Source organism: Pholcus phalangioides, unplaced genomic scaffold, assembly GCF_987345545.1.
Source record: "Pholcus phalangioides strain wild (caught in Gottingen) unplaced genomic scaffold, Ppha-v1.0 ptg000017l_1, whole genome shotgun sequence".
Taxonomy (NCBI): domain Eukaryota; kingdom Metazoa; phylum Arthropoda; class Arachnida; order Araneae; family Pholcidae; genus Pholcus; species Pholcus phalangioides.
In genome coordinates this window covers 58,010,208-58,034,284 of record NW_028301610.1, presented here as the reverse complement: position 1 = coordinate 58,034,284, position 24,077 = coordinate 58,010,208, and the positions used below count along the sequence as shown (strand labels likewise).

Below are 24,077 nucleotides of genomic sequence, written 5' to 3'. Positions count from 1 at the left end.
TTCGTCAACAACCAAACCAGTAGCAAAATTGAATAAGAAATATCGAGTACCGACTAGTACACGAACCTAAATTCGTATTGATGAACCGAAAGGTCAGCAATCGTACTGACGACTCACACATCAATTATACAAAAAAATTCACACAAAGTAGTACTCACACGTTCAAACGAACGAGTTTTATCAAGAAATTTGAATGGTGTACAGTATGGTACAAAAATATAGCAAAACGTGTTCAATCTATCTTTTCGCCTAAATTAAGAAATAAAAGGGAGAAAAAATGAAAGTTGATTTTTTCGCCTTCACATCTCGTCACCCTTTCTCCTCTTATACACTGGTGTAAGAAATTAAGAGAATTTGCAGACTTGGTCGATTATCTCTAGAACTACTGTACCGATTTTAATGAAATTTGATATGTACATACATTGATACAATACAAAACAAATAACCATTCAATAATTGTAATGCACACGCATGATCGTGCGTAACACTCGTTGGAGTCAGAAGGTATGAAACAGTGGTTGCATAATAAACAAAAAAATGGGTTAATAGGGGGTATGGTCCCCTCTTACAGATATACAGGTCTCACAGCGTGATTTCATACTCGAAATAAGGCAGTTTATCATTTCCTGTGACAATTGGTCCCACTCGTTCAGCAACGCTGTTTTGATTCCCTGGATGGTTCCCAGGTTGCGAGTTGCAATTGCCCTCCCCAGGGAGTCCCAGACATGCTCTATAGGGTTAAGGTGGTCTGGAGATCTGGCTGGCCAATCCATCCGGCGAATATCCTCACTCTCTAGAAAATCGTAGAGCAGAAGAGCTCTATGTGGCCTCGTGTTATCATCCATTAAAATGAACTCAGGGCCAACTGCACTCCTGAAAAGGTGAACATAGGGCTCCAAGACCTCATCCCTATACCTCACACCAGTCACAGTGCCTCTTTCAAAGACATGGAGAGGTGTGCGGCCATCCAACATGATGCCTGCCCAGACCATTAAACCTCCTCTGCCATAATGGTTGATTTCGTGGACATTGGAGGGTAGGTAGCATATTCCTGGTTTTCTCCATATGAACGTACGGCGAGAAACGGTGCTTAGGCTGAACCGGGACTCATCAGTGAAGAGAACGGTCGCCCAATGATCCATACTCCAATCTCTGTGCTCTCTGCACCATGATAAACGGATTCTTCTGTCCGTAGAAGAGAGCGGGACGCAAACAGCAGGTCTTCTTGCAAACAACCCTCTCTCATGAAGTCTTTTGGAAACAGTCACCCTTGATACACGGGTTCCTGTGGCTGCATACAAGTCACGAGAGAGCTGAGAAGCTGTAGCACTCCTGTTACGCCTCACTATAATCGACAAATGGCGATCTTCTCTGGCCGTCGTGGCTCTTGGACGACATTGCCCAGGCTTTCTCTCGATGGATCCGGTATCCTGGAACTGTTTCCATAAGTTACACACGACGCTGGGCGTTAAATTGAACTCTCTACAAATCTGGACTTGAGATTGGCCTGCTTCTAGCCTCCCCACAATTCGCCACCTCATTCCATCATCTAAACGTCCGTGGTTACTTATTTTTACTGTTACAATTTGAAATTAACCGATCGCTGCAAAATAACACCAAGAAATTCGCCGAGGTGTGCTAGCGAACGAAATGCGTCTTAACTTACGCGCGCTTATAAAGCCTGTTTCTCTACTGGCTCCGCCTACACACACGTGTACGCTTACGTATTTGACGTACAAGATTTGCATTTTTGTCTAGAAGCAATGGTTTTACATTCAGTTCAGTTCTTTTCATGAAATTCGATAAAATATGCAAATTCTCTTAATTTATTTCACCAGTGTATGTATCTACTTTTTTCATTCGTGAAACCACATCCTCGCTCCCTACTTTGCATATTCCTAACGCAAAGAAAGAATGGCAACTTCCACCCCAACCCCTTCATTTTTTCCCCTTCATCAGGAATTTAGGAGGAAAAAAAATGTTTTCTCAAAAACGAAGGAATATTTTTGAAAAATTATTTTTGCTTGACATCAAAAATAGGCCTCCCCACAGGCGGAGAAGTATAATTGAATAACAATAACGTTTGGTAATTTTAAAACTACTTTGGCATGATTACTATGCATGATCACTATTACTTATTTCTAATTAATCTTTCCAGCTTTTATATACTGATGTTTCCTACTTTTCTGATTGATTGTCTCTAAAATATAATAATGCATCACTCATATTTATTACGAATAATATTTAAAAAATTATAATAATACCAAAGCACATTCTAAACAAAATATTTCCGTGAAAACTTGGGAACACTTAATTGAAGTTTAATATGTAAAAATTTTGATGTAATGAATTTTTGTTGATGAAACGTGTCAGGGTCTTGTTACTAGATCTCCACTTTTTTGATAAGAAACTGATGAAACATTTAATTTTCAGACGAAACTTACTACTCTTTACTTCCAGGCTATGTTCAAATTTTGACGTTTCATCAATATATTGGATTAATAGGTCTGCTGACTTTTTAAAAGGCAAGCTTAACCCACCATTTGCACGAATAACGACAAACAACTCTAGACGAGTCACACATAAGGTCATTTCAAAAATTTCTTACGTAAAAAGGGGCGGCTACGCATAATGCAAAACGTTCACCAACAATGTGTGGAACATCCGAAAAAACATTTCACGATTGAACAAAGTTAAACTTTCTTTATAACTCACTTTTTGTACTCAAAACTACTCAAAAATAAGCCAAACTTTAAGGACGAATTACGAAAATTATTTCCTCTACTGGGAGCTTGGAAAATAACGAACCGAAAAGAACAGAGAACTAAAAATGAATAGCAAAAATAATTTCATAGTTCCATTCAAACCCAATCGAGTAACAACCTAAGAAAGTTAAGCTTTTTATCACATTTCGGCGAGAGCCCCATCTGAGTGAGTCAGCACCCTCCTTTGACCCACGGGGACCCCCCCCCCCCCGATGTCAACAAATATCACCCCAAGATACACCAGACATTTCTCTATACACCCATATGGTTTTTTCTCCGAAGCAAGAACTTCATTTTTCATTTTTTTTCCAGCTAATTTCCCGATTTGGACCACTGTGAGTCGCACACTGGTCCAGCGGACAAGCACTTGCATAATAAAGTGGGCTGTCTACTGCCCAGCATAGGCATTTGTCGTGGCGGTTGTTTTTTGAAACCGCTCTGGGTAGGTCGGGAGCTGACAATGGTGTGAGAAAAACAGAATTTTTTTCTCTGACCCATCCGACTGGTTTCAGATTTAGCCTGGGCAGCAGGTAGGTACCTCAGTACTAGGTGAATGACCCTTTCCTTGGTCTCCGGATCATTCCAGACATGGCCCCCCCCCGGGGAGCTGACAGGGCCCCAGAGTCAAGGGGGTCCGTGGGATTACCTTTTCAATTTTTTTTTTCCCTTTCAGATATGTCCCATGACATGCAGGAGGAAACAGGGGACATTTTAACATCAGTCGTATCAATTTGTATGCGTATCAGCCGATATCTTGAACTAAGTATTTCTGTTCTTCTTATTGCAATTTTTTTTTAACAATACACATGTACAAGTAACCGAAAAAAAACGGGAACGAAGAAAAGAACAATTTGCAATGCACCGCTCTCAGGGTCCTTCTCCGAGGAAGGAAGAAAAGACATTGTGATTATTAGAGCCCGGAAGTTTAGGCACTGAAAATGATCGAAATAGGCAGGCAAAAAGGGTTTACGGAAAATTCACCGCCAACAATTCACCGCCGGAAAATTCACCGACAACAATTCACCGCCATGCAATTCACCGCTAGGAAAATTCACCGACTAACAATTCACCGCCATGCTATTCACCACTAGGAAAATTCACCGACCAACAATTCACCGCCATGCAATTCACCGCTAGGAAAATTCACCGCTAGGAAAATTCACCGACCAACAATTCACCGCCATGCAATTCACCACTAGGAAAATTCACCGACCAACAATTCACCGCCATGCAATTCACCGCTAGGAAAATTCACCGACCAACAATTCACCGATATGCAATTCACCGACGACAGTTCGATGCGAGTCAGTTAGCGAGGGAATGAGCGATTGAGTTACTGAGTGAGTGAGTGACCCAGTGAGTGACTGAATGACCGAGTGAGTAAGTGATTCAGTGAGCGAGTGGGTTACTGATTCAATGAGCGAGTAAGTCAGTCCGTGAGTGAGTGAGCGATCTAGTGAGTGAGTGATCTATTGAGTGAGTAAGTGCCATATCCTAAAGATATGGCGGAAAGTTTAAATAATGACTTTATGAGAAAAAATTCAGATGATACGGATTCGGGTTGCTGGATTTTATTCGTTGGTAAAATGAATATTTGCAGTGGCCCTCACAGGGGGATGCCCGATTGGCTTCCGAGTCAGGGGTCTCGTTTCATTTTGGGGGCACTGGATGAATCTCATTCTTTTCTGTCGTTTAACATTGTAGAATTTTCAACAGCGGAAGCCCGAGATAAATCCAGTGTCTGGGTGCCCCACTAAATATCTGCGTATTGGGTCCCCGTTACTAGATGTGGGCCCTGGATTTATTCGTTTTAAAATTGATAAAAATTAAAAATTTTCGTGGCCACTCACAGGGGGTATGTCCGACAAGCCTTCAGGTCGGGGCCCCATGGAAAAGTTGACAGGTTTCATTTCGGGTGTCCCTGGATGAATCTCATTGATTTTTGTTGTTTAACATTGTAAAATTTGCAAGACATCGGTAGCCCGAGATAAATAGTCAGTACCCCCACTACAATTCAACGAATTGGAGTTTGGGGACCCCCCATGGGGAAGTTTTCTGGGGTTACTTGATGAATCACATTTGTTTTTTGTTGCTTTATTATTATAAAATTCGCTTCTTCTGTAAGCTGGTGCTTTCACGTGTCCCTTTCCATAGCACGCTGATGAAGTGAAACGAAATAAACAAGATATGTTATGAAGAGAAAAGGGGGGGGGGGGGTTGGCCGCCAAAGGTGGTAGGGGAGCAGAGCCCCCTAGTACTGTATATAAAATACCATGTCCTGACTGATTCATCATCGCCGAGCCAAAACCGCTGAAGCTGTAAATATCAAATTTTGTGAATAGTTTTTTTCACGACGTAAAGACTCACTACTCACTAAGAAATGGTTTTTCCATATTCGACAACCTAAGGGCGTCATAAGAGGGGAGGGGGCGGTCAACGTTGAAATCATGCCGAGCCGAAACAGCTGAAGCTATAAATATGACATTAGATCAATATTGTAATATAGACTCATTGAGAAGGGATTTTTCCAAATTCAACCCCCTAAGTGGGGTTTCAAAAGTTATATGGAGCAATCAGCACTGAGCCGAAGTCGCTTAAGCCATAAATATGAAATTTAGTTAGTATTATATTTTATAATGTACATACACACTAAGACAGGATTTCTGAAAGTTCATCACCCATGGGGGTTATGAGGTGAGAGTAATTTTGAGATTGCAAAAACACACGAGAGCGAAGCCGCGGATAACAACTGGTAATAAAATATAATGCTTACTAAATTTTATATTTATGGCTTCAGGGATTTCGGCTCAGTGATGATTACTCCATATAACCTTTGAACCCCCCCCCCCTTTATTAGGGGGGTTGAATTTTGACATTTGACTTACAGTCTTAGACTTAAAACGAACATTCGATTATGTTGATTTAAATATTCTAACAAATAAAAACACTTCTCAGCAGGCAAATGAGGTAATGTACTATATTGGTTTAAAACATATTACTACAATAGGAAACAAGCTGCCATAATAAATGGTAAAATCAGCACATTTGAAATATAATGAAAAGAGTCCCACAAGGATCGGCCCTTGGGTCATAATTATTTCTAGTTTATATTAATGATTTATGTAAAATTAAGTAGAACGGTAAAATAATTTCATTCGCAGATGACACAAGCCTATATGTTGAAGACGGGGGTGGATTTAGAGCTCGCTATTGGTAGGGGTGATTTTACAAATCTTTAAAAATCTAGTCTAGGCATCGGTGACCACATGTCCTGCATTTTGTCTCGTATTTTCCGTGACAGTTCGGTTTTTCTGTTTTTTCTTCTCCATCCAGACCTTTTGAAAAATGTCACGGTTTTACTCGTTTATAGTCGAAGTTTTCTTGAATTTTTTGTTTAATTTTTTGTTGCAATATTACCATATAGAAGTTCCGAAAATTTCATAAAATATCGCATTTCGTTTGAGGGGAAATCTAAGGAGAGCATTTACATCCAGCAGTGGATTGAAATTGGTTGTTGATGATGCCACACCTATTAAAACCAGTATTTTAAATACAGTTAAACTCGGTTATAACGACATCGAAGATTTCGCGGGATTTCGGCGTTATAACCGAGTCTGGCTGTATTGCTTTCACTTTTAGAATATTGTTCTAGAGCTCTTTTAGTTATTTTCTAACATTTACCGGTGATTATGTATGATCCCCACCTCATATTAGTTCACTACGACGCAGTTCGTTTTGTAGAGGCCATATAATTATGTCCTACTACTGATGCTGGAAAACAAATTAATGAAATAAAGTGAATATAAAGATAAGTTTAATTTTCTCAATCAGCAAAACGGGTAAAAGAAAGCCATAGCCTCATATTGTTTAAAATTATATGCGTGAGTTCAAAAATCGTATGAAATTATCTCGTTTTAAACATCCAATTCTTGGACATAAGGTGGACATAAGTGGACTCTTGGGTGACAAATAAAATTTTCAAAAACTGAAACTCACGGAACCACAGCTTCAAAAAACGATATAAAAAATGACATTCTTTTTGGGCAATGTTAGAGGAGTATTTTAGAAAGATAATTTTCACACAGTTTTCATTACATACATATTTAATTGGTAATTTTCAATCAAAACCTACAATATTTAATTAGTAATATCTGACAAAATTTTCATTCAAAACATACAGTATTTATTTAACAATATTCGACATGATTTCCTTCCTTACATATTTATAATTAAAGGGTTCCAATCTACTAATCTAGAAAAGCAGATAACACGCAAATGTAAGAAAAAACGGGAGAAAAATATTCATTTCTCACAAATATTGATATCATAATTAAAATGATACATTATGAGCTATACCTCTCAAACAGTCTTTAATGTCACATCCTTGATGATACTTATCAACTAAATTCTTTAATCTCTGCGCAGAGTCCCGGTATTTCTTTCTCCTAATCAATGTGATGGTTTTTGTCCACTTACAATTTTCTCCATCCGAACTTCATTCAAACTCTGTTCTCTTTTTATGGCACCGATGAACTTCCATATATCTGGGTGGTGAGCAGATAATTGCTGTTGGAACGCTCGATGCCATCCTTCTATAGAATTGTTGGTAAATCGTTACGCGTTCCTTGAAAGCAGTTCCGAATGTCGATGTCAAAGCGCGACGACCACCACGACGAAGAGGACGCCCGATCCAAGTGTCTTCAAATCAACACTTCATCATAAATACGTTTTCGGAACAATCGGATTTTTTAATCATTTGTGACACTACTACGTTAAAAACTAACTAACTAACCAATTCACTCACTCCCTCACTCACTTACTGACCATTCACTCGCTCCCTCACTTACCAATTCACTCACTCCATCACTCACTAACCAATTTACTCGCTGGCTCAATCACTGACTCGATCAACCACTTACTCACTCGGTCACTCAGTCACTACTGGGTCACTCACTCACCCGCTCAATCACATACTCACTCGGTCACTCAGTCACTACTGGATTGCTCACTCACCCGCTCAATCACTTACTTACTCGTCACTCAGTCACTCACTGGGTCACTCGGTCACTCAATCACTTACTTACTTGGTCACTCACTCACTCACTGGGTCACTCAATCACTTACTTACTCGGTCACTGGGTCACTCACTCACTCGGTAACTCAATCACTGACTTACTCGGTCACTCAGTCACTCACTGGGTCACTCAATCACTTACTTACTCGGTCACTCAATCACTTACTTACTCGGTCACTCAATCACTTACTTACTCGGTCACTCAGTCACTCACTCGGTCACTCAGTCACTCACTCACTCGGTCACTCAAACACTGACTCGGTCACTGGATCAATCACTCGGTCACTGGATCAATCACTCGGTCACTGGATCAATCACTCGGTCACTCAATCACTTACTCTCTCGGTCGCTCAATCACTGACTCACTCGGTCACTCAGTCACTCACTCGGTCACTCAATCACTTACTTACTCGGTCACTCAGTCACTCACTCAGTCACTCAGTCACTCACTCGGTCACTCAGTCACTCACTCGGTCACTCGGTCACTCACTGGGTCACTCACTCACTCGGTCACTGGATCAATCACTCGGTCACTGGATCAATCACTCGGTCACTCAATCACTTACTCTCTCGGTCGCTCAATCACTGACTCACTCGGTCACTCAGTCACTCACTCAGTAACTCAATCGCTCACTCCCTCGCATTGAACTGTTGTCGGTGAATTGCTAGTCGGTGAATTTTCCTAGCGGTGAATTTTCCTAGTGGTGAATTGCATGGCGGTGAATTGTCGGTCGGTGAATTTTCCTAGCGGTGAATTTTCCTAGCGGTGAATTGCATGGCGGTGAATTGTTGGTCGGTGAATTTTCCTAGCGGTGAATAGCATGGCGGTGAATTGTTGGTCGGTGAATTTTCCTAGCGGTGAATTGTTGGTCGGTGAATTTTCCGGCGGTGAATTGTTGTCGGTGAATTGCTGGCGGTGAATTTTCCGGACACGGGCAAAAAGGCACTAAAATGTCTAAAATAGGCACTAAAAAAAGCATTTATAATTGATGGAAAAAAGGAAAATTTACCAAAACTAAAAGGTATTAAAGGCCTAAAAACTAGCTGAAAAATTGGTTGCATTTAATCCCCTCTATTGCTTTTATCATGGTTTATAATAGCTGCATTATAATGCAAGTTAAACTAATTTCAAGCCCAAAATAAAATGTCAGTAGACCCTCATTACTAGGTTAATTCTAGGACCCTAATCTCCACCACTCGGAGCCCGTAGAGAAATGTCCTGTGGGACTCCTTCAAGTTGCAAATAATTCTCGTTTATTTCTTGTATCATTTGGAATGATCATTATCATTTCTATAGTTGCCTTGATTTAATGTAGTAAAAAAATAGGGGTTTTATATTAGCACGTATGCGGGACTCCTTGAAGCGCGGGGCCCTGTGTGGCTGCATCTGTCGCACACCCCTGAGGGTGACTGGTAAATTTAATCGAATGCTAAATATGTATGTAAAATAAATAGCCTCGGTTGTTTGCAGTTCATTAATGGTGTAAAAGAGACGAAATCAGCAGAACAACATGGGACCCAGAGCCCTGTCTGCTCCTACCCCGCCTTGTGTGAGCGATGACGTCAATTGATGACCTCTTGGGACACACATCGGTCAACTATACATATACAGTCCAGTGCTTGAGCGAGCCATGTTTATGTGAACCATGTCGAGAAACAATAATTTCTAATTTTCCTCTGCTTTTCTAATATGGGCTGCGTTCATCTGAAACTAAATCATTCACGTCTAACACCATCCGGTCAAAGCAAAGTTAATGCACGGCAACACCAACTTCTCTATCTCTCAGATTACTTATTGGCGTTTAAATGGGGCTGGAAGGGGTTGGGAGGATGGGGCTTTCTGATAATTCGTACCGAGAGAGTTGGAAAATTTTAAAAACAGCAATTCTTTTGTTGTCAATGCTCAAAATATTCAAGTTGTATAGATTATGGCCACTGAAATTCACTAATAAACTTAAAAATATGTTAAAATAGGCATTTATGGCAGGAAAACTTAAAAAAAGACATTTTTACCAAAAAAGTTTGAAAATAGGCAAAAAAGGGCATTTACGGCATTTTGCCTGAACTTCCGGGCTCTAGTGATTATCGTTCAACGAAGGCTACTGACAACCGCTGTATTTTCCATACACCCCATCAAGGACACCAGGGCTATAATGTGGACCCTGTTGTTTCAGTACGTAGAAGCAAAGCCTCCTAGATACCACTAGGTACTTCTAGGAGGCTTTGGTAGAAGGTCATAGTGTTGAAAGGATTGTTCTATAAATACTGAAATTATATACTCCTAAAGGGAAAAAATCGATTTTTCTGTAGTTAAGTAAATTTTTCAAAAGAATTTTTTTTTGTAAAATTACACACACATTATTTCCAACAATATTGCAGAATATATATATACTGTATATTTTACGTGGCGATAATTCTTCTAATTAATGAGCATATTATAGTGTAATAGTTTAGTTATAATAATTTATTAACCGCACCAGGCTAAAATCACTATTGGCAATTCGCGAGATACATTCATCCCCTCCCAGTCACATTGACCTGTTTTGGAGTCGAACCTTAGGTGAGAAGAGGGCAAATTATTTTTACTGATCAATGTACATTTATTAGTTACAATTTTTTGAAATGACAGATTGATTGAACACGTAATTATATTAATGATATTAGTCAATAAACTTTAATATTAATAACATTGTAATATGTTAATAATTTATCTATTATTAAATACCTCTGAATTTACTTCAATTGCTACCATTTACGGCAACCGAATCCCGAGATTGAGAAAACCTAGGAAACGTTAATCCCTAGTATAAGTCACTGAGCTATAAGGAAACCTTTCTTATAGCTCAGTGGTATGAGTATACTTGCTTGATGAGCAAAGAAACTATAGAGATGCGGTGGATATCTTATCTGAGAGAAACTAAGGATAAATTTGACACTATGTATATTCATAATAAAACCAAGTGAACTCTCGATATAACGATATTCTGTGGACGAAGAAAAATATCCTAATAGAGCTGTTATCGTTGAATTGAAAGACTTTGACATAGAACCCTATTCAACGAGAGGTTAAAAGGTGAAATTTGCGCCCCCTTCTGGTCTAGGCAAGAGAGACCCGCTTGTTCTCCTCACCCCACTTACGGCCCTGTGACCATGGACACCACCGGAAACTTCCACACTATAAAATGATTTATGATTTACCGCACAGTCCTTTTGTGTACTACACAGAAAGTAGTTTCGCGGCAACTTAAGAAAACTTTCGAAAGGTAGATATGCGCAAAATACCAATGTTTATCAAACACGCTCGAAAGAATAAAAACTGTTGAAGAATTTAAAATACACTGCTCAAAACAATTAGGGGAGCACATGGTTTTAACAAAATTACGCAAAGATGTATACCGATAAGTAACATAAAATGAATCATCCATAATTTAAAGCCTAGCAGGAAACGGAAGAAGAAAACTTCATATGCAAATCAAAGTTCATGATGTCAAAAACCAGAAAAAGGAGATAAGGGCAGAAATCGGGATGTTGCAGAAACTTCTGTTTTACTGCCGTAACTGTGAAATTCGATTGCGCAGTATTTTTTTTTGAGACAAGGTGACTTGAGGATGTCTCAACAACGTGATTTACCGGAATCCATGGCATGGCGTGTTATAGGCAGACTGGAATCCAGGCAAACACAACGTAGTGTCGCGGACGCTGTTGGAGTCGCCAGAAGTGTTGTTGCAAGGCTGTGGAATCGATTCCAAGAAACAGGAAATGTTAGACGTCGACCAGGGTAAGGTCGGCCACGCGCCACTACAGCAACTGATGACCGGTATATACGGTTAACAGCCCGTCGAAACAGAACAGAGAATGCTACGCAGCTGCAAAGATGGCTGCTCTTGGCAACAGGACGAAGGGTGTCCAGCCAAACAATACGTAATCGGCTTCATGAGGGAGGGCTCTATGCACGTAGGCCAATGGTCTGCATTCCGTTGACCCCACGCCACCGTGCGGCCCGAAGAAGATGGGCTGCTTAACATCGAGATTGGGAGCAACATGATTGGAGCCAAGTGCTGTTTACAGACGAGTCCCGATTCAGTCTGGAGTGTGACACCCGACGTGTTCTGGTATGGAGGGACAGGGGCACTCGAAATAACCCCGCATTCGTTCGTGAAAGGTCACAATACAGACGAGCTGGTTGGATGGTATGGGGTGGAATCAGCATAGGCGGACGTACGGACCTGCATATCATTCGGAATGGCACTTTGACGGCCCGAAGGTATGCAGACGAGATACTGTGACCTCGTGTCATCCCTTACGCTGGAGCCATTGGAGATTCCTTTGTTTTCTAGGATGATAATGCCCGACCGCATAGAGCTCGTCTGGTGGAGAACATGCTTGAAGCTGAAACAATACAGCGTATGGAATGGCCAGCGTGCTCTTCTGACCTGAATCCAATCGAGCATGTTTGGGACATGTTCGGACGACGCGACCAAGGCCGCCTGTTACTGTCCGAGACTTGCAGATTGCACTTATTGAGGAGTGGAACAGTATTCCCCAAAGTCTGATCGATAACCTCATCGCATCCATGGCAAACAGGTGTGCAGCAGTCTTAGCTGTTCGAGGAGACCACACGCCCTATTAAAACTCATGCATCATGTGTAAACAGTACTTTTTTTTATCGTTTACATGTAACCAAATTGTTGCCCTAAATCATCTTTTCATGTTTTTTCCATATTTTCAAAGAATTAAAGCTTAATTTCAAATTTTTTTACGTCTTTTTTCTGTATTACGCATTGATACGCGTGTACTATCCATTGTAAGCCAATACGTGGCTGTCTCGCACGGTTTTCTTCACTTTTTTGCTTGCTCCCCCACTTGTTTTGAGCAGTGTATATAGCAGGGAAGTTTTGGGCGAAATATAAAAAAATATCTTTGTGCAGAAGGCCGCAACTAGATGCTTGGTCAGCCGGGGCAAGCATGCATTTTGGCGCCCCCTCGTAATGTTGAAGGAGAGATTAAAGAGTGAAATTTGCGCCCTGTATAGTACAGCGCCCGGGGCACCAGACCCGCCTGCACCCCCTAGTTGCGGCCCTGTCTTTGTGTATATAAAGTATATATATATATATATATATACTGGTTTTAAATTCTATAAAACAGTATCGTTATAGAGGGGATTTATTGTAGTAGAGGATATCGCTGTATCGATAGTTTAATATTACAACAAAAACGGCGACAAGACCGCAGGAAAAAAATTGCTACCGCAAGGAGTCCCACATCGAGGGGTTAGCGCACCAACTCCCTCGACGAGTATAAAAAAAACAATCCTGCCGTTCGTAATCGGCAATAAATTGTAGGTCCCGGTCTAATTAGCCCTCGTGTGCAGAAAATGACCGTGGTGCGATAAAAATTATCAACGATCAAATGATAGTTTAACATTATACTAGGCAATTCCAAACAAGATTTAAAAAATATCATTGTAAAGGCATTTATTATCGAGTGTCTTCGTAGCGAGGTTTTACTGTATATTCAAACTCCATAGCGTACGTAGGATTTTCTCTTAGGGGGGGGGGGGGGGCACATTCACACACACTCAGCATTTTTTTTTCTTCCCGAAAGAGGTTTCATTTTTTTTACTGCAAAAATAAACCATAATCTCGGCTCGGAGGGGGGGGGGGAATTTTTCGGGGGTGGGGGGACCCGTGAAAAATCTTGACCTGGGGGCAAGGCACTAGTAAGTGAGGGCCATGATTCCAGAACCCCTGCCACCTTGGCCACGTCCTTCCACAAAAAGTTGCGGGAACCCTCAGATATGAGCTAATTCTTGGAAAAAGAACAGGTAGAGTTATCTATTATTCTACCTATTGGTGGAATAACTATGATCAAATAAAAATTGGAGCAAGAAAAAAAAAAGTTGTGGATCAGGAGACGGCCAATTTGACCAAACTTTTTTCGTTTGGTTCAATGAAATTAACGTTATTCACAATGAAATTACTTTCAAAAACGGGACATTTCTGTTAAAAGCGGGACGTAAGGCCATGGTATATATTGAAACTAAATGTTGGTTGCACAGACTTCCGCCTTCCCTGTGGACGTAAGTGCTCCGCGATGAACGTTCCGCCTGAAAAGTGCTTCATGACTTAAAAAAAACTTTCTTACTTGATAGCCACGCGCATGCGCATTTTGACTGTTCAGAGACGCTTCTGATTTGATCAAGTGGTGGTTGCGGTCGTAAAGAACGTGAAAGTAAACAAATAGATGTTAGGGGGCGGTTCAACTTCAAATCTACCCGCCGGTTTACTCTCATGCGCTTGGCTTGATTAGTATTTTTTTTTTTGAGAATGCTCTACATTTAAAATAAAACCGCTTGAAAAATTGCCGTTTTTCTTACTAAAATAGAGTCATTTTGTAAAATTTAATTATAATTCTTGATAAAGAATGGCTTCAACGCATAACGATTTAGCCTCAGCCATCAAAGAATGGGAATCTTTAGATGCTGATTTTATCGAACTTCAGGTTCGTAAATTTTATACTATGTAATGTATACTGTATAAGTCTTTGGTTATATTTAACGAAATATTACAAATAAAAATTAAACTGCTGGTGACAGTGGTAATTAAAACAAAAGTAATAACTGAATAAAAGAAAACTCCAGGGTAGTTTGACAGTTGTAATAACTTTTTTACTTGATGTTTCGGAATTTGTTGATTTTCGACTAAATCTTTTTTTTTTTTTTAAGTAAGTATGTTAGAGAAAATTGTCATTTAGTTGTTGATACTAAGTCCGAGGAAATTCATTCCAGGGACTTACATACAGTAAAACCTTTGAGGGAACAGTTATAGTATTATCCTTTTTAAGCAAGAAAAATGTCTAAAAATCTGTTCCTTAATCTCAATCCCTTATTTATTCCAAGTATGTTATGTTTGTTTTTAACGTTTATCCTCAGGATTGGTTGGGGATTTTGCTCTTTGGTGAGAAAAATGTCCAAAAGCATCCACTTTTGCAATTTTTTTTGCTTAACTCAATGAATTACTTTGTGTTTGAAAATTCTTAATGTTGTTATTAAGCATATAATATATAAAGGTTTTTTCTCCAGTTACTTTCAGTATGCTTAATTAGGAAGTTATTTTGCAAAAACTGTTATAAAAATTAGGTGAATATAATGTATTTAATAAAGCATAAATGATGCAGATTAATTAGCAATGATGGGTGATTATAACCAAAGTTCTGATTTCAAAACACTTTAAAAAAAGAGCCATCGTCAGAATGACTTCAAAATTTACATGAATATTATTATTCCTCAAGCAATGGAATTTTAAATGGCAAAGGAGGAAAAACTATTTAAAAATGTCAATCTAACACGTAGAAAATTTGCTCGCAGAATGAAAATAATAGCCAGTCAGGGCAAAATGGTAACTTAATTAGCATTGCACGATTTCATAATTCAAGGAAACATTACAAAAATGAAGTAATTGAACAAATAAAACTACAACTTAACAAATGTTAAATGTTGTCCACTGTGTTCTGGCTATGAGGTGAAAGCACAAAAATGCTTGTTCAACAACAGATCAGAGTATGCCATGGTCATGATGTCACCAGAGTTTACGATTCGACCACTGTTCATAACATTTTGAGGTATCCCCCACAGCCAGAAGTTGCAAGGGTTAAGGTCAGGTGAACTGACGGCCAGGTGTCATGTCATCCTGTTATTGTCAAAATGGTTCTTCAGCAGCTGCTTTGCTGATATTGCAATGTGCATCATGATAAAAGTTGTATCCACACACTGCTGAAGTGCCAAAATTATGTGGTTACATAAAATAGTATTATCCTACTGGTCAAGTACAGCATCATCTACTTGCACATTTTGCACTTTATTTTCTTTTGCCAAAGAAATTTTCATTGCTTCAGGAGTATCCATGTAAATTTTCAAGCCATTCTGACCAGTAGTTCTTATTGTATAATTTTGGAATCAAAACTTTAAATTATGATCACCTTGTTTATAGCTGATTATTTTTCGTAAATCTGTTACTACTACACAGTAGAACCTTGATTAACTCGGCCTAATGGTGAAAGTATAAAAAAACTTATTGAATATTAAGACTGGGTGATATACAGTTAAAGGCTTATATCCCGAGAGGGACAGAGCCTGGGTCGTGTCTGGTTTGTAGGGGTGATATACAGTATGAGATGTGCTACTTATTATGGGAAAGAAAATGAAAATGTCTGAGGTAAAATGTAGCTACTATAGTACACTGGTCTTTGCCCTTTAGAGACAGCTGGTGTCTTTATGGGATTATAACACCACCTGTGTGTGCCCCTAGCATGATGGTGTCACTACTGTTGCTGCGTCTTTGTGAGGGAAAAAACCCTGTGAGATAATGCGGCACTACATTTAGATGTGTAATGCAATCCTTATTCATGAATTTGTGAAAGATAGAGCATCAGAATGTAGCCAAAAGTTGGAAAATGTGGTAAGAATGAGAAATTTTGGCTTCTGTATATCACTTTAAATAACTGATACTTTATATGAAAAAAATATGTACATTCAGGTCACTTTTGAGACTTTTTTGGAAAAAAAACACTTATACAACCTTATATACCATTTAAAGATATACCATCAGAATGTCCCCAAGAATATAAAATGTGGTATGAATGAAAAATTTTTTGGCTAATAATGAACAAATATATTTTTCTAGGAAAAAAATTATATTTAGACAACTTTTATTTGATTTTTGAAAAAACCACTTGGTTTAAACCAAATAACCCTTCTTTTGACTTTTTCAGGGCAGTGACCCTCTTTGATGTTGGCAGATATGCTGATATAAATTCCAAACATTTCATGCTACTCTCAGCCTGTAAATTAGCAATAACACGAATAAAATTTTAGCCAATAATAATTTTTTATTTGCAATGGCAGCCTGGCGCAAGGGATTTGTTCAGCCCTGTAATACAACCATTCCTCCTGATATATAAATATTCTCTAGAATATAAATAAACACTCGGGCTCTCTTTGTAATACAACGGTCAAAGAAAAAAGTCTTTTCAGAAGGTTCAATGGAAACATGATTAGGCAATAGTATGTAAAATATTAATAAAAATGGAAATATATGATTGTTCAACCTGATAAAACAAATTCAAAATGAGATATTTTAAAACAAAAAAAATTACATGCTGTGAAAGTGGTAGTATATATACGATACAACATACAAACAAACAAAAATAAGCTCTAAAATGCTAATAGATTTGATTCCAATGCTCTCTTTATTTACCAAAGCCTATTACTTACTACTACTAAACCACGCATACACCTCGTTCATATTCCTCTAGTGGAACTTCTAGCGAATCGGTGCGTGTATGTGGTGTGGATCTAATGTAAAGTTTGTTTCTGTGTAATGCCGGTTTTGTGTAGTGCTACCATCTGTCATCAATTTTTCTAACTGTGAACGAAATGTAATGATTGAATAATTCTACCATTGTGGTCCTGTTGCTGTCTGTGGCGAGACTTTTTAACAGGAAAATCAGCTTGCATTTGCACCTCTAAGTTGGAAACCACAGAACACCAACTTCAGCCAACTACCACTGTGGCAGCAGTGGGGTTCGAACCCAGGTCATCATACTGTTACCTGTAAGGAATTATGTAATAGCTGATAGACAAAAAATGCTCGCAGAAGAAAATGGCAATCATTGTTGACAGGGAAGAAAGCGTCAACTTGCTAGAAAGGTAATCGCCAAAGAAAAAAAGGATTATATATACTATAGCTGTTCTGAGATTGAAATATTGTTCTGTTTTTATATATACACTGCTGGCCACCCAAATTGCAACACCAAGAAAGACGAGATATCGCAACAATATTTATTTTGTAGATAACATGTTGACCAAGCATCAAATGATTAAATTTATAGACTTCTGTGAAGTGTGGTTCCTGCCAAAATCAGTAGCCAGAGTAGCCGCCATTGTTGGAGATCACCGCTGTCACACGCCTCGGCATTGATTCAAAGAGACTTTGGATGTGTTCTTGGGGTACAGCAGACCAAGCAGCTTCCACGCGTTGCCAAAGTTGATCTGGTGTGGCAGCTGGGGATGTAATCTGGGTCAATCGTTGAGCAACCATGGACCACATGTTTTCTATCGGCGAAAGATCCGGAGAGCGAGCTGGCCAGGGAAGCAATTCAATCTGGCGATTGACGAAGAACCTTTGGACAATGCGTGCCACATGTGGTCGCGCATTATCCTGTTGAAATATGGCTGTGGGCAAGCCCTGAAGGTAAGGAAAGACAACTGGCTCCAACACCTCGGAGATGTAGCGCTGGCTTTTTAAAGTACCGGCAATGCGTACTAGAGGAGTGCGAGAGTGATATCCAATACCGTCCCATACCATAATACCCGGTGCAGGACCAGTGTGGCGGTGCATAACGCAGCTGGTCAGCATCCTCTCTCCACGGTGTCTCCAGACTCGAATCCGACCATCGTGGTGTTGCAGACAGAAGCATGACTCGTCAGTAAAGACAATTTCATTCCATTGCGCCGTCCACATCCTTCTTTCATCGCACCATTGGCGGCGGAGACGTCTGTGGTTCTGCGTCAAGGGTAGACGAAGCAATGGACGTCTTGCGGACAGACCACTCTGCTGTAAACTGCGTCGAATGGTACGCGCAGACATTGGATAATGCGGTACAGACTGAATGTGCTGTGCTATGGCGATCCGTCACTGCCATACGCACAATACGCCTGTCATCACGTGAAGTGGTGCACTGAGGTGGATGCGATCGAACACGTCGGTCCGTCGTACCCTCCTGCATCCAACGATCACATATCTGCATTACAGTTGTTTGGTTTCGTCCAACAAGACTACTGATTTCCCTGAGAGATAATCCACAATCTCGGTATGCCACTATCCTTTTTCTGTCGAACTCGGATACTTGATCAAAAGATGATCGCTGTTTTCTACGAGGCATAATTGATCGTTTTTTGGAAAAAAACCACAAGAAAAACACAATTGCCGTACTTCAAATCGTCGAAATCTCCAAGCCTTAAATAGCGCTTTGAAGTGGCGCCACAGGCGCGCGTGATGTGCGTCTGCGCTGAAATTCTAATCATTTGCATATCTCACCTCCGCTAATGCATGTTGTAAATTTCATATTATTTGCATGCTTCCTTCAGGGTGTTGCATTTACGGTGGCCAGCAGTGTATATATATATAGACCAAATGAGAACCCATATTATAAAATGTAACTTTTTAGAGTAAAATAGGATTTCTGGGTTATAAATAAAAACCATGATTCCAGAATAAAAATTCTGAGTTATAAATAAATATTATTGAGCTGATTGAAAACATGATTCGAGAATAGAAACACTGGTACTTTCTTACAAAAAATACAATGGTAGTAATATAATACAACTGTAATAATGATAAAACCGTCAATCTGGACCTTTTGGAATAGAAACTTTAATCCTTAAAACTCAAGGTATAGCAGCTACTATGCAAAAAAGTAATTAAAAAACTGATGTATGAAATGTACAACCTGAAAGAAAACAAGTTTGAAACGAAATATTGAGATGAGAAAAACAAAAGTTACACTGTATAAATGGTATAAGAAGATTTAAAAAAAACCAAAACATCTAACGGATTCAAACGACCCGCTCTTCAACATAGTCTATTATTACTATCGACCACTAGAGGTGACTTCACCTTAAGACTGTGATAAAACAGAGTAACAGTAAAAAGAAAAATGGCAAACCTAAAAGCCCAAGAAAGTAGTAGTAACCAACAGAAGAAAATGGCCGACCAAGAAGAAAAGTGCAGACTGGCTAAAAAAGGAAATTGCCAAAATAAGTGGCCAAACAGAAAAGTGGTTTTGCTATAGCTGTTCCAGTTACGAATAACTTCACTTAAAAGTGTCTTTTAAGAGCCGTTGTGGGGTCAAGTGCAGTGATAGAATAATGCAATTTTGCAATGGAGGGGGGCATTTGGTTGGAAGATGCAACAGAGAGAGGAGGGATATGGGATACACCCAAAGAATTTCTTTTTTGCTCTCTAGAGGGGGGGGGGGCAACATTCCCCCACACATTATCTTCTGTTTTAGTACAGTATGTACTGAGCTTCTTTCACGTGACTGATGTTTGATATGAGCCAATAGTGAAGAGATGTAAAAATGTCAGAGCTTTGCAACATATACCAAAGCCACTTAAATAAAGACTAGTCTAGAGCAGGGTTTGACAAATTGGAAAAAAAATTAGGCACCGGCAAAATTTGCTAGGAGCCAAACTTTTTTTTGAGAAAAACAGTCAAAGTAATGTTTTTAGGCTTTTCTATGTTTTAGTGACTTCTCCCTCTCCTTTAGTCACCATGGGGACCTGGTATCTGAGATTTATCATGCCCTGGTCTATAGAGAGTATCTAACAGGCAATGCATATGTGTGTTGCAAGTCAGGTTTAACCCTTAACTGGCTTAATGGGGTCATTTTGACCCCACGCATTTTTCATCTTGTCACCCCTTGAGAAAGAAATGCATCTGGACCTTATTTTCAGTACCTTTCAAGCTAGTTGTTTACATGTGTTTGACAAATTTATGATGTTATTCTACTTTTTTTTTCCTCTATATCATTTATCGAAGTTTCTGTGGAGTCAAAATGACCCCACTACGCCACTTGCATAAGTATTTTTTTGTCTGACGGCTGGAGTGGTCAGATCGAAATGGCATTTCGGAAGAGTGCCAGTTTTCTCTATAACAGTTTCAAATTAATGGTGAAACATTGAATGTCTGAGGTGAGCATGAGGATAGTGGTGTTAATGAATTGTACGTAAAATTTTTGTGATCAACATGTCATGGTGGTGTTTGCAAGTACTGTGTTTCCGACTTAGAATAAGACTAATTTTGGTGCGTGTGAAAATATTAATTTAATATGTAAATTTTATTTTCTGAGTATATAAATCATATCTGTTCATTTTTTAATCATGAAAATTGCATTAAAAAATTTTTCAAAATTTATGTATCCCTCCATTTCTTTTGAATGTGTCATAGTAAAAGATAATTTTTGAGAAAATAATAAAAGAAATTTGAAAAATTATTTATGGTATTAATTGACATACATATCGTGTAAAAGACCCATTTCTTTTATGAAATTTTCTTTCGTTGATTTTTAAAATGCATTAATACTTGCTGGAGTCAAAATGGCAACAGAACACCATTGAGGATTAACATGGGAGGTCAGACCTCAAGTGATCACAACTGAGCCAATGGTTCTTCTCTTACTGTGGGCAGGTTTGGATGCTGGGGCTCAAGGCCATAGCAGAGGGACTTGGGGGGGGGGGGTCTGGTCCCCCCCTTCTGATATCTGAAAAAATGGCCAAAAAAGGGGAAAAAGATGGCCAAATCTATTGTTCTATCACTGGTCCCCCCTCCCCCTGAAATAAAAGTGGTTCCCCCACCGAACGAAATTTCTGGCTACAGGCCTGCTGGGCAGTGCCATTTTTGATTTTTTAATAAAAGGCTAAATTTAAAATACATATATTGCATGAATTATCCATATTAATGAAAACCTTCAATAATTTAGGGGCCATTTCAGGCAGAGATTATAGTGTTATTTGCAGGAACCCCCCCCCCCTTCAGAAGAAAAAAGTTTTGAAAACCCTCCCCTCGAGAAAATATTCTTCATACGCCTATGGAAATGAGTCTGTGGTGTGCCGACACCCTCAGTTCATTTTTCACTCATTAGATGACATTGCCATAGCACAGTGTACTTCCATCCTCACAGCACATATTTTTTCTTTTTTCTATATAAAATGTACAACGACTGCACGATTTATTATTGTTTTCATTGTCTTGACATGCCAGAGTCAATGCACGTCCGTATCTCGTGTCGCGGAATGATTATCATTGTTATAATTTTATAAATATGTTGAATCTAATTAAAAATTAAATTTATCCTTCTAATTATCCCGGAGTCGCAGATACTTACTTACAATGGTGACCCTCTCCATGTTTTGCATGTGACAAGTTTCGACATCGTGCAGAGGCTGCTGCGGTGCCACAGCGTCGCCTTCACATCCATCCAAAGACATCCGTTAATCGTGAACTTTAATTTTTCTCTTCACGTTGCAAAACTTAAGTTGAACTTCTGAAAGGAAGCCATCCGTGTTTATTCTATATTATTTTCTTCTATGCATAGATCATGTCATCTCTCTCAACCATGTATCAGGCCGACGACCAAAATTTGTCTATAACAGCGACACAAATCTCCGGTGTAGCAGTAAATCCCTCTCCATTCTCGAAACTGAATCCAACTCTGTGGTTTACTCACTACTAAATTCTATCACATTGTTTCTCTTGGTTGTGGAGTCTGACATTCTCGCATTGGCTAGCGATCTCATTTTTAACCCCCCCCCCCCAACTGAGAACAAGTAAGAGGCTCTAAAAAAAGACTTGACCACCTACTCTCGCAAAGCGAAGCCTTGTGAATTCGCACGCTGTTACAAGGACTGAAACTGGGTGACGAGTGCCCATCACAGCTTCTAACATGTATTTGTGCATTAGCTGGGAGTAGTTTGGGAGAACACCTCTCCTGAAATCACTGTTGCTGATTAGACTGCCAAGTACAACTCTGTGTCCTTGCTGCATTAGGAGGTAACCTCAACCAGCTTGCAGCCGTCGCTGACAAAATTTGCGACCTGGCCCTTTCAGCGCAGGTCACTGCTATACAGGTGCCATCACAACAATCGGAACTGGAGAGACAAGTGGCACAACTTACCTAGCAGGTGAGCAAGCTAACGGCTGTCGTCCATGCATCTTGCAGCTACGAGCTTATTCCCCAGTTCTGCCAAAGGAGCAGCTCAGGACAGCATTAGTACAAAGAGCCAGAGGACGGTGTGTGTTTTTACCATACAAACTTTGGTTTGAGAACCAAGAAATGTAACTTTCCATGTGCTTACTGAGTCCAGCCGGAAAACTGAAACAGTGATCGCTAAATGGTCACAACAGCGATCGTTATATCGCTGAAGAATTGTTTTGGCCAACCAGCCTTAGAGAACAAAATTTTTCATAGACATGAGTGCCGATAATTTGGTGCTCTCAAAGAACTTTGTACCTCAAGTTAAAACACCAGTGGACTTGCCTCTATGTGCTGCAAACAGTACAAAAATACTAACTTTTAGCAGCAAAAGACTTACCCTCGACCTAAAACTATGCCGCCCCTTTACATTCATCATAGCAAACATACAACCTATCGTCAGGATCGACTTCCTCTAACACTTCAACCTGTTGGTTGATGTGAAGAACTCTCATCTCATTGATAGTAACACTAACCTGACTTCCTCTGGCAAACCACTTAGCTCACACTTGTTGTCAACCACCATCAGTCTCCTTTTTGGTGATTCTCGGTTCCATGAAGTTCTCACGAAGTTTCCGGAGATAACCCCAATCCGTTTCAAGTTGCCAACAAAGCAGAACTTTCAACAGTATATCATCACATCAAAACTAAAGGACAACCTGTCTTTTGCAATCCAAGGCACCTGTCACCTGAGTTGCTAACGATAGCTAAAAAATAATTCAAATTTTTGATGTCAGCTGGAAAAATTTGCCAATCAAAATTGCCTTTTGCAAGTCTTCTGCATATGGTTCGCAAAGCCAATGGCAAACGGTCTCCATGTGAAGACTACCGTCTCTTGAATTTTATCACTGTGCCCGACCGTTATCCAGTGCCACATCTGCAAGACTGTACTCAAGCATTTCATGGCAAGACGATCTTCTCAACTCTGTATTTCACCCATGAATATCATCAAATCTCAGTGAATCCAGAAAACGTCCCAAAAACAGCAGTCACTATTCCTTTTGGGCTGTTTGAATATACTTGCATGCCATTTGTCCTCCGCAATGCCAGCCAAAGCTTCCAACGATTCATGTACCAAATCCTTTCTGGTCTTGACTTCTGCGTCCCATACTTTGACGATCTCCTGATAGCATCAACTATTAACGAAGAACAGTCTTCTCCTGATTGAAGCACCGTGGTCTTCAGCTCAACCAATCAAAATATGTACTCTGAAGAAGTGAAGTTCCTAGGATGCCTTATTACTTTGGAGTGAAACCTCTTCCAGAGAAAGTCCAGGTTATTCGAGACTTCCCAAAACCTAAGACAGTCAATGAACTCAGGCATTTTCTGGCCATGCTCAACTTCTACTGACGTTTCCTTTTGCAAGCTGCACACACCCAAGCACCACCAAATGAGTTTTTCAAAAATTCCAAGAATTACAAACGACC

At 39.7% G+C, this 24,077-nt stretch overlaps 1 protein-coding gene across 3 annotated transcripts in view; it reads left to right on the top strand.

Moving 5' to 3' along the window:
- Positions 1-14,052: 14,052 nt before the first annotated feature.
- The window catches only part of LOC149074165 (transmembrane protein 120A-like), a 117,701-nt gene continuing 107,676 nt past the window's right edge, over positions 14,053-24,077 (top strand). The window contains exon 1 of one of the 3 annotated variants that reach the window (XM_089246621.1): positions 14,053-14,340. In XM_089246621.1, coding sequence (XP_089102747.1) covers positions 14,263-14,340 — 78 coding nt within the window. In that variant the 5' untranslated portion in view covers positions 14,053-14,262. The remainder of the gene's footprint in view (positions 14,341-24,077) is intronic. The other 2 variants (XM_089246623.1, XM_089246622.1) reach the window with 2 other exon arrangements.